This window comes from Anas platyrhynchos, chromosome 3 (genome assembly GCF_047663525.1).
Source record: "Anas platyrhynchos isolate ZD024472 breed Pekin duck chromosome 3, IASCAAS_PekinDuck_T2T, whole genome shotgun sequence".
Lineage (NCBI taxonomy): Eukaryota > Metazoa > Chordata > Aves > Anseriformes > Anatidae > Anas > Anas platyrhynchos.
In genome coordinates, this window is record NC_092589.1 from 51,877,894 (window position 1) to 51,897,704 (window position 19,811).

Sequence of the window (19,811 nt, forward strand, 5' to 3'; positions counted from 1 at the left end):
TTCAGAAATAAAAGTGCAAATACTGCCTTCTCTTAAGCATACACAAACTCAGTGGAGAAAACATGCTTGCTCTTGCAGAAACGGAAAGGCCTCGCCTCCTTTTTTTCCAGGACAGATTTATGATCTTTTCCATCTGATAAACTGCAGATGTGAAGCAGTCCTGCTCCCTGCCCCAGGGAAGGTTGTGCAGTGATGAGGTGGAAATCCGCCTCTGAGGCACTTACCCAGCATTTTGAGCAGCACAGTCCCTGTGCAGCCCAAGCTGCCATTCAGCTCCTATAATCAGCCACAAAACATTCCAGCCTCTGGAATGCACAGGCTGTGCAACTTGTGAGCAGGTAGCAGTGATGTTAATTCAATCAAATCTGCCCCTCTGACTCGCAGATCAGAAGAAACAGAGTTAGTCTACATCATAGACTTGTTGCAGCAGTGATGGTTATGCAGGGCCTGGGCAGCAACCAGATTTGCCTCCCTGAAACAAAAATTTTGCAAAGCCAGTGTAAGGAGAACTACAAACATTTTGTTATTAACTTCTGTCTAACAATGCTTCCTTCTTTTCTGGTGTAGAGCTAATGCTGCAGATTTGCAGGGCACAGATTGCCAACTGTATATCTGGAGACAGAAATGGGTGATGAAATGGGAATCTGACCATTAGGAATCAAAGAAAGGCAAATGCAACAACAGATTATATTCAAAAAGCATGGATACAAAGAATAAAATTCCTGAGCATGGGGAAGGCTGAAGCTCATGCTCTTTGCATGACAGTGCTTGGGATTTCTTTTTTTTTTTTTTTAAGTTTGTAAAAAAAAAAAATCCTCATTCACATGATCTCCTGAGAAGCACCTCTGGTGCAATGCCAAGCAGTCCATGGGACTTCAAACACTTGTGGCAGCAGCACAGATAAGAAAGGCTTTAAAAAGCAGCTGAGCTTTTCAGACCTCCTGAGCATGAAGCTTGCTATTTTGGCTTCTTCCGCCTCCCCTGCCCCTCAGGCTTCCCTCTCCCTCCAGCAGAATCAGTGCTTTCAGAGGCCCAGCAGTGCTGCACCGCGGCCAGGGGAAGGGGCATCCTCCTCCAGCAACCCATGGCCTGGCAGCCAGGCTGAGCTGCACAAAGTCAGGCATCCGCCATCTCACTGGATGTCCATCACCACCTCCTGGCCTCATGCCCAGGCCTCAGCCAGCAAAACCGCAGCAGTCAGCCAGTCTGGATTTCACCGGGGAAGCCTCACTTTGCTGTCCCGACATGCTAGAAATCACCAAGGGTGTTACGTTTTCCCTCACCTTCCAGTTACAGACAGATAGCTGGAGGGGCCCCAAACTCTTTTGTGTTTGATGCACGCAATACTTAGCATTAGTTATTGTGCTAACGTTGATCTCCATTTTCCGTGTGATCCTGGAGAAGGCGAAAAATGCAGAGCCATGAAAATATAGAATAATAAAAACTGATTGTCATCTTAATAAACTCAGAAACATCAGCTTTGAGCTTCAGGGCTCTTTTCTCCTGAAGCTGCACGTTCGTTGCCATGGAAATGTCCAGATACACCCAGAAAAGCCACAGCCCTTGCTCGCTGGTTTATCTCCTGCAGCATATTAGAGCTAGATCTATTAAAAACGGGGTGCCTCATGACTAAGCTTCCTGTGGCAACTGGGTTAAGGCTGCATTCGAAACGCTGGCCCTCCCACCAGCAGCATGTTACAACAAGTCTGGTGTCTCTTTGAATGCTGTTTAAACTGATGGGAGTTTATTTTATTCACAAATATACCAGAGAATCTGCCAAGTTATGGTGAAGAAAGACCTCATTTACTGCTATAAAACTGCTGCACACTTTTTGGCAACAAATATCCAGAGCAACCATTAGGAATTTATTCCTGTCATGATACAGCTATTGGCTAGGAAATATTCTGGATTTTCAGAATAATTTTCCCTTTTGTAACTTCACCTAGGGTTCTCAGCTGTGCATCTACTCATTATGTGGAATATCTTCCATTCTCTGTGTTAATGCCGTTCAGATGTTTGAAATCTGTTACTGAGCTCTTTCATCAAACTGAACGTATTCAGTTAGTTCAGCTTTCTCTCATGAATTTTCTCTGTTCCCGATGGGGCTTTTTATTGCCGTTCTCTATATGGCATCCCATTTGCCAATATCTTTCTGGTTAAAAATGTGGTGTCCACAGAACCACAGAGGAATTAAAGAAAGCAAGGAAAAATCTACCATAATCTTAATTAATATTAATCTGCATTTATAGGAAAGGTCTTCCCTACGCATTCCTAAAGGAATCTCTGTACCATGGTATGGTGCTTTTGAGTGGGGAACACAAAATTTGTCAACTATTTTGTGGCTTGTTTGTATACGAAACCCATTAATTTCTGATCCAACAGCAGCTCTAAATCTTTTTTCTGCAATACTTCTTTTAAAATAATGTATTTGAAGGTTGTTGATCTTTATAGCTTTATAGTTCTACAGCCTATTTTGTCTTAGTTATTGCTGCCTACGCTTTTCCTAAATTAATTTCATTCTATCATTTTCTTCCCGTGTTCCTCAGCTTTCCAGGTTCCTTTGCTCAACACATTGTAATTTTCAGTTTTCAGGTTGCATTAGCTGTGTTCCTTTTCAAGCCTATCTGAAAAAAAAATGTTTCAGTTAAGGTATTGTCAATGACAACACTGCTGTATACATTTATTCAAGTGTGCAGCATGAGGCACATCTTCAGGTAATACAAATGTGCTTCTCCATTGATAGAGGTTCCACAGAGAATCTGTGATGATTTACACCACACATTTCTTGTGCACTAACTCTGAAAACCTTAAAACAATACAATGGTCATCCTGTAGGATGTACTCATTCTGAATATTGGCTGTTTTTAAATTATCAGTAACAACAAAATAAACAGATTTCATTATTATTATTTTTTTCAATAATAAGATTACTTTTTTAAATTCATTTTGATTTGCAGGTTTTTGATCTTCATTTCTTGAACACTGGAAGAATTTGCCTGCTGTTTAGGACAAACTGTTCATTATCCTGAACTTTGTATTATCTGTTATAATAAGTTGTTTTCTCCAAGCAACACATATTTATTTAGTAGCTACTTGTTATTCTTCTCAAAATACTTAATGAACAGTTTGCAAGCTGCAACCTGCTTTGCAATTTGGGGACATTTTAATAATGTCAAAGCTATCAGATCAGGAGTACTTTGCAAGTTCTGCAAATATATTTCTCCAAATTATTTGCAGTAACTTATTTTTAATCATTTCTGTGTAGCAAAACATACTGGTGAACCAAAAGTTTTGTCTTTAATAATTAGATAGATGACTGAAGTGTGACATAGCTTCTGCATTTTCAGATGAGACTAAAAATTAATACTAGCAATTATAATTACATTTGCTGGTATTATCAGTGAATTATTCTCTGAAATTATTCTCTGAAATGTTATTATGAAAGTAACATTTACCTCTTGCAGTGGAGTAACAAGGAATAACTAGGTTAGATTTACTTGACACAAGCCTGGCAGAGGATTAGAAAGGTGGCTCTGGGCTTGTGCTCACCCACTGCAACCCCAGGTCTCATCAGGCTCTGCCCCTGTGGTATAGTGGGACAGCGTTATGTTTTCCTGCAGTTTGTGTATACCTGTTTTTTGTGTAGCTGCTTCCATGGTACATTTAAAATAGCTCTCTAATTTACATAGAACGTTGTGTCCCATGTGCAAGGCAAGCAATTTGTTTTGTCCTGAAGGAAGGGAGGGGAACGACACAGAAAAGTTAGTTCAGTAATTTGAATTTCCAGAAACACCAGTGGGAGGTTAAACTTTGCTCTAATTATACAGCACCACAGAAAGAGTTGGAGTCACGCTGTGAGAACTGTTGTAAGATCCTCTTATCACTGAAGCAGAGATTGCATTGTAGATGGACTAACGCTGAAGTTGTTTTGTGATTATTATTATTTTTTTTAGGTGATAAAAAGTGATATTTATCAGCAAAAATCCTGAGCATACACCAGATTGTGTATGCTTAGACTGTGTATGCCCAGAGTGTGGTGGGAGGGTGATGGGCCCCTCACTCTAGGGTGAGCCACAGAGAGGTTAAACCTGGGTTAGTAAAAAAAGATAAGCCCTTGGAAGGAATGCTTTTAAAAATCAGGCTTGCAGGAACATGTTAACCAACATGCCCTGCTCTGCTAACGAGTGGCGGGGCTGGCTGCTCCCACTGGCTTAAAGGCCCGAAGGAGAGGGTCCTCCTTAGCACAGGGAGATATCCCTAAGCTGCATGAAAGCCAGTTCACTCCGTAAGTCAAATTTCATGCCACAGCGGCCTTACTGCAGTGGATACTATGATGGAGGAGACCTTGGAGACAGAAGCGAAACACTGCAGTGTGCTGCAGTGCAGGTACTAGCCTTAAATCAAACTATTTAGCTTGGGTCCTGGGAGCGGTGAGGCTGCAGTGGGACAGAGCTCTGCTTGGGCTCATTACTGCTGCTTACATGGCTGCAGAGTTGAAGAAAGCTTGTCAATGGCTACTTGCCTTTCTGTAGGCAGTGCAGAAATTCCCCTGCCTAGGAGGGTAATCTGTGAAGGGGAGAGCATCATTCGTTGACTGGGCGGCACTTGACACTGGCCTTATCTGGTTGCTGATCAGATAGTTTAGGGTTTGGTTTGGACCTAATTTTTGTTTACAAAATTGACAGCCCCTTGCATTTATTGTTCATTCCTAAAATTTTAGTTTCACACTAGGTTATCCCAATGCCTCCTACCAGCAGTGGCATTTCAAACAGTTACTATAGTGATTATGAGGAGGTAGGTTTGACCAAAACATCAGTCTGACAATGAAAGAAAGGGAACTTCTTTCTTCTGTAATCTTTTCTGCTGATTGATTGCCACTGCTGCTTAAAAAACAAACAAACAAACAATCCTATATATTTGCCCTCTAAAGGTAACCAAACAAAGCTCTTGTATCTCAAAAGGAAACAAGGAATTAAATCTAGCATTTCCTGAAATGTCCCTTCTTTTTCATCCTCAAGCACTTTGCCTAACTGCATCCCCAGCTGTTTCACTCTGGCAGTGACAAACACTACATCAGATGAGGAGCCATTTCTCAATATCATATAGGTTCCTAAAGCTAACCTCATTGAAGCAACCTGGGAATATCACTGTTTAACTCTTCCTTATGGTGTCATTTAAGGATTTTTATGCACAAAAAAATCAAGGCAAAAAAGACAAAGGTTCAAGCACACGGGATGGAAAGTTCACCAAATTCTTTATGCTCTGGGTCTCAGGCTATAACTTCACTGGCAAAATGTAATAGGATCAGAGAGTTGTACAGACTAGTTTACTATATACCACTGGTATTTGGAGATGGGCCAACCATCTTCTACCTCAGGAACATTCGGTCTCTAAAATATGAAGAAACCTTTGCCATCCAATGTCTGAACTAAGACATCTTCAGGACCATGCTGTATGAGGAAGAACTAACTGTTGCAGGGTTCCCAGGTTTCACTCCAAGGAAGCCAACAAGGTCGAATACCCTAGGCACTATCAGGAGCAGGACTCTCCTCTTTGACTGTGATGGAACTTCAGACTGAGGCAGTCCTAGTCACAAGCAGGAGCAAGATTTTGGGCATATGGAGACCCTTAACAAAAAACAGTGAACCACCTAAAAAGCTGTAGGCATGTCCTCAGCTGAGGAATGGCTGGGCAGGGATATTTTGGATTGCTGTTTCAGATTTGGGCACATCATTTCTTTTAAAGACTTTCTGTAAGTAACTATTAAGGTTTGAAATTGTTTTCTGGCTTGTTTAGTGTCTATAATCATCAGCTGGAAGTATGTGAAAGTGACTAGCCCAGAGTCGTGCAGTGAAAACATTGTAAGAATTGGTACATGTATTAAAAATAGCACTTTGAATTACTGAAGAAAAATAGCAATAGATTTGCTGATGGAACTCACACACGTAACACAAACTTACACCAGTAATGTACTCATGCCTATTCCCCTAAAATACAAAAGCTCTAGACAAAGCTGTGAAGAAAGTTCAGAAACTGCAGCAAAAATCCATATATGTTGTTTCCTATCTAGTAAAACCAAACCCATCTTATGTGTTAAAAGGGTATCCAAGGGCCTATCTCTAGACATCTAGGCTAGATACAAAGATATGAAGAAATAGTTATGCTGGATAAACATGACTATAAACCTTAATGTCACTTGAGACTGCCAAGCACTGTGTGTGAAGTCTAAACTCTGTAGGAAATTTTATAATGGAGAGAGAAAGTTAGGAAAGGCAAATAAATACCTGCATAGGCATCTCTTATTGACAAAAGCAAGAAGACACCAGTTTTCACTGAGCAGAGAGTATCATGTTTTCTATAACCCAGCCATGACACTGTCCTTTGTGTTGAAAAGCATCCTTTCCCCCATTATGAAAGATAATTTTGATTTTAACTTTCTTCCATTGGTGCAGCCTTCAAAAAAAGTGTGATGATCACTTAGCAAATGGTGACCATGCAGTTAGGACTGTCACATTGCTTTGCACATGTGAGCTGATTAATGTCCAGCCAATATTCACTTCTGGTCAGAGCTTTTTCAGCCCCATCTTTACTTTTTGCCTAAGTGTCAATTAATACCATTCAAGGTGACTAGTCTTTGTTTCAGGATAGCAGGCTTTTTTTTTCTTGTATGTTAATGGTTAATTCTGCCTAAATGCACCAACTGCATGACTGCCTGCCTGCTGCCCAGCAAGATAGAGCCCAGGTACTGCCACGACAATCGCCTGACTCCATCTGAAATACAACTCATTGACAGGTTCGTGGTGCACGGACACAGCAAGCAGAGTAAGTTGAGGGAAAGAGCCAGAACAAAAAACTGAGGAGAGTCATAACAGAAAGAGGTTTTCCTGGTGGAAATCGCCTGAATGACCCCGTGAAGAGCCACTGAGGCTCTAAAGCTATTTGTCACAAGGCTATTGGAGGCCTGGCAGGTGGAGGCAAGGTGCCAGCAGCACCAGCTTTCCCTGTAGAGCAAGTTGGTAACAGATGAAACCTGATTAAGTGGTTTGTTCACGGGTGGGTATTGTAGTCCCAGCACAGTTTGATTTAAGTACGGCTGTTGACTTGGGCTCAATTAAGTATGTTATGGAGAGTGCTACAGAAGAAAGAAGTCAGGAGAGCAGGATTTGAGAGTGAGGGGGAGGAAAATGAACTGAATAGGAGGAAGATCTGAAGGCAGAGGTAGTGAGCTCCTTAAAATAACAGCGCTTGCCTTTGATGTAAAATACAAGATCTTGGGAACAAAGTAAGATAGATACTAAACAGATGGTGTGAGGAGGGATTCGAAAGTGTGATGATGCACCAGAGCTAGATATGAAGAAGTAAATGATGCAGAAGTGGACTTAGCATAAGAGACAGCAGATAATCATCATGTTTTTCCAGAAAAGCCTTTTGCAGTACTTGTAAGCAATAGCATCAGCAAAAATACAATGAGAGCGGTTGACTTATTTTCCTCTCTACAAGAACAGACTTGTTTTGAACTCAAAGCAGACAAAATGTTTCTGTGTGAAGAGTTTGCAAAACTCTATATTTTAAAACATTACTTTAAAAATCTTTCACACCCAACAGCTATAGTCATTTGCTTATCTCTATAGCACTTCAAAAAATTGTCATATCAGACCTCATTTTGATCAAAAATGTGTGCTTCTAAACCTTCATTCTTATCTTTTCATTAATAACTATAAAGAGGTTTCATTCTAGCCAGCTGGGAACTCATCTACTTTGTTTTTCTCCATGTTAAAGCTCTAAATCCAAACATCTCCAGGTCCTACCAGCTACGTGCTTGGGGGAGTTATGAATTTTTTAGATTGGCCTCTTCTGGTGAACCAGTTCCTACCAAGATAATGAGTCATAGGTCCAGAGTCTGGAGTTGGAGATGAACCTCACTGCTTGGATCCTGCACAAATTCTCTTTTTCTCTAGGAATATTTACTGCTAAGCAGAAAAGTGCCATGTTATTATATACATTTCTTTCCCCTTTGCCAGTTTTTCATTATCTGTGTTGTACCAATTTCTCCCAGTTACGACAAAGTTAGCCAACAATATTTTCACAAAATTCAACCGGTAATTATTTACTCCCTGAGAAAGAGAAGTGCAAGAAAAAGCAAAATACTCAGAAAAATATTGCAGGCTGTATGTAAGGGAAGTGATCTCCCCTGGTGTGTGCAGCACCACGAGGCAGCACTGCTGTGCCAGCCTCCCACCCCTGCCTCCCACCTGCACTGCAATCACAGGGCCTGAATTTTAATCCTTTGTTTACTTCTGCCCCCTGAGGGATGAAACCCTGAGATAAGGCTGCTTCATACACATAATCTCAGAATTTCTCTCTAGTCTTTGGTTTCCACCCAGGTGATGCATATTGTAATTTATGAATGATCTCCACTGCCTGACCTGCAATTAAACAATTGCTTGGTCCTCTGAAGCTCAGCTCCGCGTTCCACCAGCTGCTAATGAGGTATCACTGCTTTGAGTGCTGCTCTTTGCAAGGCCAAGGGAGCTGTAAAAACACTGTCACTCCTCAGCTACGGATCTGACCCTTCAGTTTCCCCTCAGCCAAACATCCAAACACTGGGATCTAGCCCACATGAGGAGTCGGAGGGTTCGACTCACTGTGATCGTGTTGCTGCTTGTTCCTCCCACTGCCCACACAAACCGACTGTTTTCAGTCCCAACATTTTATCCTGGTTTGTAAATAGTGGTCACTGAGGAATAACTGTGTTCTGTCTGTCCTGACTGCCAGCAAGGGGTCCCTGCAGTGTCAGCACGTCCCTAAGTAGGGGGCATTGTCTGGGGCTTTATTTGGACATGGGAAGGTGAAAAAGGGCTGACACATGGGATGGGCAGGCAGAGGAACTGGGCATGCTTTTGCCTTCTACCTGAAGGAGGCCCTGGTGAGTGCCTGTCATTTCTGTGATAGCTAATGTGTTCCCAAGTGTGACGGGGAGTAGGGAATAAAAAGAGGGGTTATTAATGCTTCCTCCTGCTATATAGGGTGCCAAAGGCTAAGGCTGTGGGATGTTTATCTTTCAGCAGTTTGAAAATGTTTCCTATAAGCTGTAAATCAGGCTTAATTAAAGCTCTTCCTGTGATGTTATTTTTCTTTTTCTCTTTCCCCTGCAAGGTGCAGTCAGCAAACCTAGATAAAAAATGAAAAGGCTAAGGGTCCTCAAAACCACAGCCAGTCTTCCCCAGAGCCCTTTCCATAGGCTGGGCTTTCCAGGATGGCCATAGGGCACATAACCATTGTGGAGTAATTTCCTTTGGATGAAAATTGCTGTAACTGCTGCTGTTAAAAGATGCTGTTGTTTCCTTCTGTAGTATTTCTGGGAGGATATGAAGAACTGGAAGAGGGGCGGGGGTTGGGGAGCATGTTAAAGAGGCAAAACAATTTGGATTTATGTAGGCTTGTTTGCTGTATTGTCCATGTCTGTGTAATGTAAATGCAAATAAACCCATCTTTATTTTATTCATAGTTCTAATGGAAAGTCTGTGTCATGGTCTGAACCAGGTGGAAGACAAGCTCCCAAGGGCGAGCACATGTGGCACAGACTCTCAGTGCATGTGAAGAGCCAGGAGACAGGGTGCAATCAGACAGCCGTGATCAAACCCCTCACTAAAAGCTACCACGGCCAAACCAAGAGCCTGACTTTTACCGATATGAGTAGCAAGACTCTGTACAATGTGGTGGAGGAAGAAGAGAGAGAGCCCGTCCGCCTCAACCAGCCAGGCAGCCCCTCAATGGTGGTGCACAGGCGGGTGGCAACGACACCACCACTGCAGGCCTCGGCGGAGGAGACCCACCTCTTCTTGCCTGACCAGTCCCCCAAGACCCTGCCCCTGCAGCCTCGATCTCTCATGGAGCAGCTGCAAGGGGTGGTCAACAAGTTGGCCACTGGCATCCCCGACTTCAACGCCGTGCTCCCCACGCCTGGCTCAGGGAATGGCGTGCGGCCTCCTCAGCAGCCGCCCCTGCCACCTCTCCAGGCATCCTCCTTCAGCGGGGAGCCCCTGTCTCCCTCGTCTGAGGAAGCAGAAAGTGAGAAGCTGAAGCTCATTCAGGGATATGTTTATGAGAAGAACCCAGAGGACGAGGAGGAGGAGGAGCCGGCCACCAGCAAGCTCACCCTGGAAGACTCACCGGCGCTGACGCCCCCGTCCCCTTTCCGGGATTCGGTGGCTTCGGGCAGCTCCGTGCCCAGCTCCCCCGTGTCAGAGTCGGTGCTCTGCACCCCCCCAGACATGACCTATGCCTCTGTCATCCTGAGGGATTATAAGCAAAGCTCGTCCACCCTGTAGAGCACAGACACTGCGAGAGACGTGATGGGAAGGATGTTGGCAGCTGCCTGCTGTTAGGTCCTGGGGAGATGTATTCCCCGGAGGCAGTGGAGGGAGAGGAGAGCAAAGTCACATATGACAGGGCAAAAACTTTATCCTGCACTTAAAGAATAAATAAAGAAAAAAAATCCATTCTGAGGGCTCAAAATTCTCTAGCTGTTAAAAATACTGTACTTTGAGAAAATGACAGGAAAAAACAAAGCACAAACCCAAAAGACAACTTCTATAGCAAAAAATTAATAAATACATTGGGAAAAAAAAAATCACACTTAGACACACCCTCTCTTGACAATGCTTGAATAGGACTCTGGGAATTGTGACCTGGGAGAAGTCCCTAGTGCATCTCATGACTGCAGCCTTCCTGCTACACCACCAGTTGGTCCAGGAGCTGGAAGGGCGGAGTGCGGAGAGGAGGAAAAAAGCTCCTTGTATACAACACATATATGCATACATCATCTTTTTCTGATTTCTGCAGGTGGTATGCATGCATAACGTGTTAGGGAGAGGGAAGCTGAGATAATGTGAAAGCACATGGCTCTTAAAGACATTTGTTGGAACAATTTATTCTTCATTCTAGGCTGCTTTTTGGGGGATTTGGGCTTTTTTTTTTAAGGCTGATTGTGAACAAACGGAGGAATATCACCAACACTTGAGAGGTTTCTGATGAAAGCCCTTGCTGTAGTACTTGTAATATGATAAGGACTTAGAAAAACTGCCCTTTTGTATACAATTGCGAACCATGTTGGCTAAACTGTTACACAACATTTACTGTAGCAGAACAATATTTATTGACTAACTTTTCATAATACATCATATTTGCCATGTGAGTACATCATTCCTTTGTGTTACTTTGGAATCAAATGCATTGGAAAATAGCTGTATACTTAGAGCAAAAACTATTATTCTGAAAGAAAGGCCATTCTTCACTGGGGGCTATAGAGTCAGTCTTGAAGCAAGAGTGAGCGTATGTGTCTCTGTATGCGTGTGTACAGTATGTGTGAAATGTAATGTCCAATAACTACCACTGGAAGATTGTCTTATAAATATACTATGAATATTTTTATGTTTCAATCATGTTTTATATCTCATTGTTACAAATATTCAATAGATCTTTGGAGGTTTGTATGCTGTGCTAACACATTTTTTTCATATACAAGCTGAGACAGTTGTTACCCTTATAATAGGGTGCTTTATTTTGCAGATATTTTATGAAGTAGACCTACAGTATTTATAACCAGTGCATTGAGAACTTGTTACTTTATGTGTTTGTAGCAAGTGTGGTTAACAAAGGAAAAAAAGAAAAAGCAAAAAGTTTTAGGAATCTTGCACTTAACAGTATAAGTCTATAAAGGTGAGAAAGGAGAAGTACTTAAAATATTTTTGTTGCTTCAGATAATTAAAAATTAAATCATGTCTGGACAAGAACTTTCATCAGTGCTTAATGTGTGCATAAATTCCCAGGGTTTGTTCTAAATCATTCTTTTAATCTGTTGTGTTCAGTTTTGTGCTCTTTCTATACATGTTCACTTCTATTTAATATACAATCTTGTATCTTAAAGGTGACTTTGAGGGAGCTGTACTCTGCCATTCATTCCTCCTTCTCTATCCTTCATATATTTTCCTAGAGATGGACCTAATCCAAAGTTCCCTAATGGCTGGCATGTTCAAAGTCTGGATCTAACTGCTGCAGCTTGAATTTAATCATAATTGTTATTACCCAATTTATAAATGTACATATTAAATATATTCAGGACAGAATTTTAGCTGCTATGAACTTTGTGATCTTGAATTTACCTGAGTATATGTTCCATAATTCTATAATTTACTTCCAAAGATATTTTAAAGGAATATTTTAAAACATGTTTATTGTAAGTATTCCAACCTTTTTTCCCTAAATTCATCATATATCTACTCTTTTTCTTTCTTTTCACTTGAATTGTAATAAGTCATGCTGCCGGTCTTCAATTCTTCTCTTAAAATCCAAATCTCTTTACTTTGACCTAATATAATAGTGGTACTGGGAGATTTGGCTGATTCTCAAAATGGGATGGATTCTTTTTTTCCTCATCCTCTTTTCACAGTGTTTGCTCCTTTCAATATGACTAGTGGCCATTTGCTGTCATCAACCCTATGTGGAAAGTATGAATTGACTTTGCCCAAAGGCACAGTTATGTCTTTGTCAGTAGATTGATGTCTCTACTTTATTATGAACTATAGACACCTGAGGGTCAGCTGGTTGATTTTTGTCTGCTTGGAGCTTTTAGGGGGATTATTTTTTTGTGTGTCTCTGTGTGTGTGTTATTGTTGTTTCTTTTTTATTTTATTTTATTTTATTTTATTTTATTTTATTTTATTTTATTTTATTTTATTTTATTTTATTTTATTTTATTTTATTTTATTTTATTTTTATTTAATGCACATTACTCATGAAAACAATGAGAAAAATGCTGTATTTTCTTTGCTGATCACTGCACTGGCAATGAATTCTGTCTTCTTACAATCTTAGTATAAGATATCTTGTGCTATTTCCAAGAACATATGTTGTCAGTAGCACAGGGATAGTAATAGGAAGCCAATCTTTGAATAAATGATATATAGGAGAAAAAGAAACATAAAAGGCTCATATAGGTGAGGAGATGGTAACATGGCAAAGTATTATGGTTTTCATATCTGTCTACTTTGAACATATTAAGCACTGATTTTATTACTGCAATGTAACTATATCATGAGTAGGAGTTTTCTTGAAATTCAGTATATTAGCTTTTAGTTTGTAACTGTTGAAACTGGAAACATACACATACATAAATATATCTACAGAGCAAGAACTCACCTTGTGTATGTAGTTGTATGAGCTATGAAGCTTTCTGTAAAAGTTCTTTCTTTTGGTCTGTCAAATGCTTGATGAAAACTGCCTTTTTGTCAAAATGATCTTGAAAATGCTGTAAAATAAATATTTTCTATTTATTATTTAAAAATAGAATGCCAAGATTATTAATTTTTGCTTCCAAAGTATAAAATAGAAATGTCTAGTCAAACTATGGAATAGAAATTTCATTACTACAATGTAGTAATACATTGTTCCAGGGCTTTTCAGCATCCTGTGAGAGAGACGGTGGGATGCTCAAATGCAGGTAGGTATTGATTAGATTATGACATGTAGGTGAGACAGTGGAGGGTTGGGGGATTTTTGTTTAGAAAACAACAACAAAACCAGCTATTTGGCTTCCTCATAAAAAGCAAGAGCAACAGAGGCGCACATTTGGGCTGACAAGTTGTGGAAGAAAATTCAATGGGAAATGACAGGAAATTTTGCTTCCCAAGGACGTAGAGAAATATCAGCCCTTTGCCGGAAGTCCTCTATGTATGTTTGACTCTGTGTGATGTCAGCTCCCATTAGAGAAGCTTGAATATGCTTTTTTGACAGCTATAAGTGATAGGCATTGACCCATCCCAGACATCTTGTACCTCCTTTAGTGACACTGTTTAGAGCAAAGTACTGGGACTCTTGACTCCTTCCTGTTCTGCAACACACACAATGTGGCATTTTGGTGACCCCTGAACTGCAATATGCCTCATCTAGGGGCTCGCTAACATGGGAGTATAAAAGATATTTCAGGAGCACAACTGAGATTTTTTAGGCCCAAGTGACTAAACAGAAAATCTAGCTCTTTTTCTCTTTAGGCTTGCGACTAGGCATTTTTGTAGAGGTTCCCTGTTTTGGATCTGGCCTTGCAGAAGCCCACATCTGAGGAGTCAGTCCACCTATGATTGCTGCACTGCTGGAGTACGGAGAATGACATTAGACTCAGCGGTAAGTGCCAACAAGTTTGGTCTCTTCACATAGAGGTTTTGAATTTTTTGCTTTGTTTTGCTTTGTTTCCTTTCCCCCATTTTATTTATTTAAGAGTAGGCAATCTATTTCTTAGTAAAGGTTCTGATGATCAAGTGGATTTTTAATAAACACATCCTCAGGCTAACACAGCAGAGCCACTCCCTTCCGGAGCACCCAGTCTGCTGCCAGCACCACCCTTGCAACCAGTTGCAGTTTGGGGGAGCCAGCTTACAGCAGCTGATCCTGTCCATGCTGCATGTATAAGTATTCACCTGCAGCATTTGGGGAGGCTGTTCCTACGTAGCTGTTTAATCACAGGGGCTGTAGGTGACATCCCCCAGGATGGGATCCCAACACACTCCTTGCACGCTATTCCTACTCACAGGCAAGTGTGGGCTGGGGACAGAGACTTGTGCTGGGCTGAAGTTCCTGGGCAGGAGCAGAGAGGGCTGGGGGGTGGCCACAGGCTGCAGTACCCACAGGGTGAAACCCCCTGCAGACTGCAATTATTTGTGGTGAAGCAGCAACCAGTCCCACAGCCTTTGCTCCTTCTAGCAACAAAGTATGCTTCCTGCAATGCATTTCTGGAAAATATGTGAAACATAGCCTAATAGTGAAGATGCACATCTCTGGTTTTGCTGGTTTATGCTTCATCTTGCTTTTATCTCACCTTGTCTATGCTAAAACTCTTAAAACCTAATTCAGTGCTGATTACCATATGTGACATAGAGATCTGGTATCGGAATCAGCTCTTCAGTTCCTTGTACTTGATAAGGTCCTAATACTTTTAATATACAACAGAGTATTATCCGTGAGAAAAACTACTGTAGAAATGCCTATGAAAATGAACAGTACTATATACTTACACTTCTACATTAGAATATAACATTTTCAAATATAAGTTGCTTAATTAGGAGCAGGAGTTTTTGTTGCAGTTTTCCCTCCCTCCCTCCCTCCCTCCCTCCCTCCCTCCCTCCCTCCCTCCTTTCCTTCCTTCCTTCCTTCCTTCCTTCCTTCCTTCCTTCCTTCCTTCCTTCCTTCCTTCCTTCCTTCCTTCCTTCCTCTCCTCTCCTCTCCTCTCCTCTCCTCTCCTCTCCTCTCCTCTCCTCTCCTCTCCTCTCCTCTCCTCTCCTCTCCTCTCCTCTCCTCTCCTCTCCTCTCCTCTCCTCTCCTCTCCTCTCCTCTCCTCTCCTCTCCTCTCCTCTCCTCTCCTCTCCTCTCCTCTCCTCTCCTCTCCTCTCCTCTCCTCTCCTCTCCTCTCCTCTCCTCTCCTCTCCTCTCCTCCTTCAATATATATGTATTTTAAAAAACAGCCTGAAATCATGGGCCTAATCCTTTTTCACTTACCTTGAGGAATGTTAAATTGTACTCATTCTGTCACTAGATCAACATCCAGAGTAAACCCAGTACAATGAATGCAGGAATAACCATGATGGTAACATCTGAGAATTATCTAAGAAATATTATAACAATTGTTATCTGGTCTCTAACTAGCTACACATATGCTGTGCAAATGATTTCATTTTCAAATTGCAGTATTCTCATAGGAGGTTAGTACTAATTGTTTTATGCATGGCTTTCCAAACAGCCTGACTAGTGTAATGAGCCCAGCAAGTCTTACTTTTTTCAACAGTTTCAGTTTTTGTATTGTTGTGCTTTGAGCCTCCAGCATGGATGAGGATCATTTCAGTTGAAGTCATTTTAGACCACATAAATATTTCAGCTCATATTCTCTCTTTCTCTCTCCCTCTCTCTCATTTTTATTATTATTTTTTTAATTTTTCCACATAAACATACAACGATATGAACATTACCAGAAAGAGCAGATTGGGCAAAATCTATGTAAACAGACTCCAGCAGATATGAGCAAACAACAGTTGGTGGAAGTGCTAAGGGAAAATATGTAGAAGGCCAGATGCTCTAGCCTGCTAAAGCTGCTTTATTAGGCTCTAGATTTCCAGAACAGTTCTAAATGTGCTTTAGTCTGACAAAGAAAAGGACTACTCTGGTGCTACATAGTATTTCCAAAGTCCTTTGACCCCAGCCTCAATGGCAGGTGATGTGACTGGTAGAAAGGCAACAGAGTTACATGCCTTCAACCGCACTTCTCTTAATCTAAACTAAGAAAAGGCGTAATGAAATACAAGACTGGGGAGACACAAATCTGAAAGCTTTCAATTAGAAATAAGCAAATCTGAATTGTCAAGATAATTGGGCACTGCAGCAGATGGCTAGGAGATTTTAGCAAAGTTCCTTCAAGTTTTCAAACTAAGGAAGAATTCACAGAGTATACTTGCTAGGCTTCTACTATGCAGGGGGGGGTCAGATGAAATGGACACAATATTCACAAGCTGCCAAAAAAGCTCATCTAAAAAAGGTTTGCACTGAGCAAATAGATCATCGTCCAGGACCATGGAGCAGCAAAGCAGCTTAGCATGTTTCTGCTTTAGTCTCAGCCTCCTGTCAAGCACAATGTGTTGGAGTCTCCACCAGATAGGCCCACACGACTTCAGCTCCTGTTGGTAAGCTGGGTCACTGGGCCCAGGATAAGTGTGTTGCCTCCACTTCTCACAAAAAGGCTACCAGCAGCAAATGGCAATGGGAATTTGGCCTCTGGAGTTGTGTTTGTCACTCTGTAGGGAAGAAGAGAGAAGCAGGTTGCTAATAGCTGTCCTGCCCAAGGTCTGGGCGGCTGTGGAAAATGTTTCTTACATGAGAGTGGGAGAAGCGTGGTTTTGCAGATTGTATTGTTGTGGTGGTTTTCTTTCCAAATAAATGAGTCACTAGACACTTGGCAAGTACCTGTCTGTAAATCACTTGGAAGAAGAAGCAGACTCTTTAGTGAATATCAAGGCCTATTTTTATCTGCAAAAGATTTTCAAAAGGGATATTAGCAAAAATGGAGACGGGTTGTCATGCAGCTAGGCGCGTGGTACTGCCACAGGCCCCATGGCTGGCCCTGAGCCCATGTTTTGGCAAATGCTGCGAGATTCCAAACAGTGGATGAGATTCCAAATGGTGGATGAGAGCAGGAGTGACTGGTTGCCATTTCCAGAGCTACAACTCCAAAACTGCTGTGGTTTAACATGGCAGGCAATGCAGCACCACACAGCTGTTTGCTCAGTGCCCCCAGTGGGATGAGAGAGAGAATCAAAAAAATGGTGAAAACTCGTGGGTTGAGATAAAAACACTTTAACAGAACAGAAAAGGATGGGCAAATAATAGCAATAAATAATAATGACAATGATAAAAGAATATACAAATCAAGTGATGCACAATGTAATTGCTCACCACCCTCCAACTGAAACCCAGCATGTCCCTGAGAAATGCCTTCCTCTCCCAGGCAACCCCCCCAAATTTATTGCTCAGCATGATGCCACATGGCATGGGATATCCCTCTGGACAGCCTGGGTTGGCTGTCCTGGTTCTGTCCCCTCCCAGCTCCTAGTGCACCCCCAGCCTCCTTGTGGGCAGGGCAGCACAAGGAGCTAAAAACTCCTCGGCTCTGTGTGAGCATGGCTCTGCAGCAATTAAACATCAGTGTGTTGTCAGCAATATTTTTATTCTAAATCCAAAACGCAGAACATACCAGCCCTTATGAAGAAAATTAACTGTATCCCAGCTGAAACCAGAACAATACCCACCCCTTTTTCAGTGCCATCTACATCATGCTCTAGACCCTTTTTTATTTGACTTTCCAATACATTCCAATTAATCACCACCATGTTTTCTGTCTTTTGATATATGCACACACATATCGTTCCCCTAGTCTATGGGCCACCCCCCTAAAATGTCTGTTGAATTGACTTTGAGCTCCATTTGTCATAACAGTCTTTCAGGGCAGGAGAGAAGGTATGTGGTGTTGGATTGTTGAATGCTGAAGCCAGTTCTGGTTCCATCACTGCTGCACTTTTCCAGTTCTGTCAAAATTCATTTTTCATTAATCTGGGTGATTCTTACTGCAGTACTGTTGGTATGGCATATAGCAACCATAGTAGTGATGACATACAGTATTACGTAGCACTTAACTTCATACAATTCAAATCATGGGCTATTCTCACCCAATATCAAACCCCCTTGAAGTACACATTGGACTTCTCTATCCTTTAGCATTACCCACCAAGTGCACCAAGGTCCTTTAACAAAAACAATCCCCTGGATGGGTTTATCTTTGCATGAGGCAGGAATAAACCAAGCTGTCTTCCTCGGCATGTTATTTATGTGCACTGTAGGGACTTTTTTCCCTTCTACAGTACATAAGAGTTTTGATTGGGTAGTACATAAGAGTTTTGATTGGGTAAGGCCAGCTCAATTGGCAGATCCCCTAGTGTTAACTAGTTAACCAGGTGTCTTTTGCTGAAACGTGTATCCCAACGTTTGAATGTCCCCACACCCATTGCTCTCAGTGTAGTGTAGTTGCTGTAACAGTCCACTGTATCATTTGATTTTTACAGAGGCTGGTGCATGATAAGGAATGTGATATACCCACTCAGTGCCATGCTGTCTGGCCCAGCTGTCCATGAATTTTTTTCAGAAATGAATCCTGTTTGACTTGATCCTTTCCAGAGTGCCATGTCGCCATACGACTTGCTCTAGGACATGCTTTAATATCATGAATAACCTGTCCAATAGTGTTCATGGTTAGGTCCACCCCTCAGTCACGACCCCATCTATATGTTGCTTCTCTGACTTGATGACCTGAGGTGTCATGGGCCTATTGAGCTATAAATAATTCACCCTTATGTTGCCAGTGTATGTCCACCTGACTCACTTCAGTCTTAGCAGCCTGATCCACTTGCTGGTTGTTTTGCTGTTCTTTAGTGTCACAGACTCTTGTGTAGGACTCCATACAGCACCCTTCTACTTCCAATGCTTTCCCACAGTATGATTGGACTTGTTGCCATTTCCAGTGCTACAGGTAAATCCTATCCAACTCAATAAGCAAGCAAAGTATTCTTTGTCTTTGCTAATTCGGCTTCCAGTTTCCAGTAAATCACTCAGAAAAGGACTGCTCCAACCTGAGAAAGCAGGTCACGGGTACCAAGAAAGAGCATCTGTTATCTACTGAATTGTAAGGGTGGGCGTAAACAGTGTATCTCTACAGAAGTAAAATATCATTGTGAGTTGTGGGTTTCCATAACCAGAAGGCCTCTAGGTAGGTGGAGAAGCAGCTGGCACAGATACCAGTGCAGACAGATAAGAGTTTAGGAGTGGTATGCATCTATGACATTCAATCCACCTACTTATTTATTGCACACCATGCAATGTGTAGGTGGCATGAGATCCATCCCCCACCCACATCACGGTATGGTGCGTGGGACTCCTAGCGCCCTGTGCTGCTCTGCATCTGTGTTGGGGTAGGGCCCCGGGGGACCTCCTCCCCGGAGAGGTGGTCTGCCCAGGGGATTGGCTGGCATGGAGGAAGCTCTGGTCCACTCCTTTGATGCACCGTTTTCAGTACACATCTTTGCAATGCACCAAGAGTGTATTCTCTTTGCAGGCACCATGTATGATGGGGGATTCAGTGCTGCGGAGGGCCTCAAAAGAAGACAATATCTGACCAAGAGCTGTTTCCCCAGCTCCCTTCGACAGAGTCCATGAAGACTGAG

General features: G+C 42.0%; 1 protein-coding gene across 3 annotated transcripts in view; it reads left to right on the top strand.

Moving 5' to 3' along the window:
• GRM1 (glutamate metabotropic receptor 1) overlaps positions 1–13,339 on the top strand; it is a 184,646-nt gene extending 171,307 nt beyond the window's left edge. For 2 of the 3 annotated variants that reach the window (XM_072035894.1, XM_072035895.1), the window contains one exon: positions 9,509–9,642. Coding sequence is in view for 1 of the 3 variants with exons in the window: in XM_072035893.1 (XP_071891994.1) it covers positions 9,509–10,331 (823 nt within the window). In the remaining 2 variants the exon portion in view is untranslated. Of the gene's footprint in view, positions 1–9,508 lie in introns of all 3 variants that reach the window. The other variant, XM_072035893.1, reaches the window with a different exon arrangement.
• The last annotated feature ends 6,472 nt before the right edge of the window (positions 13,340–19,811 follow it).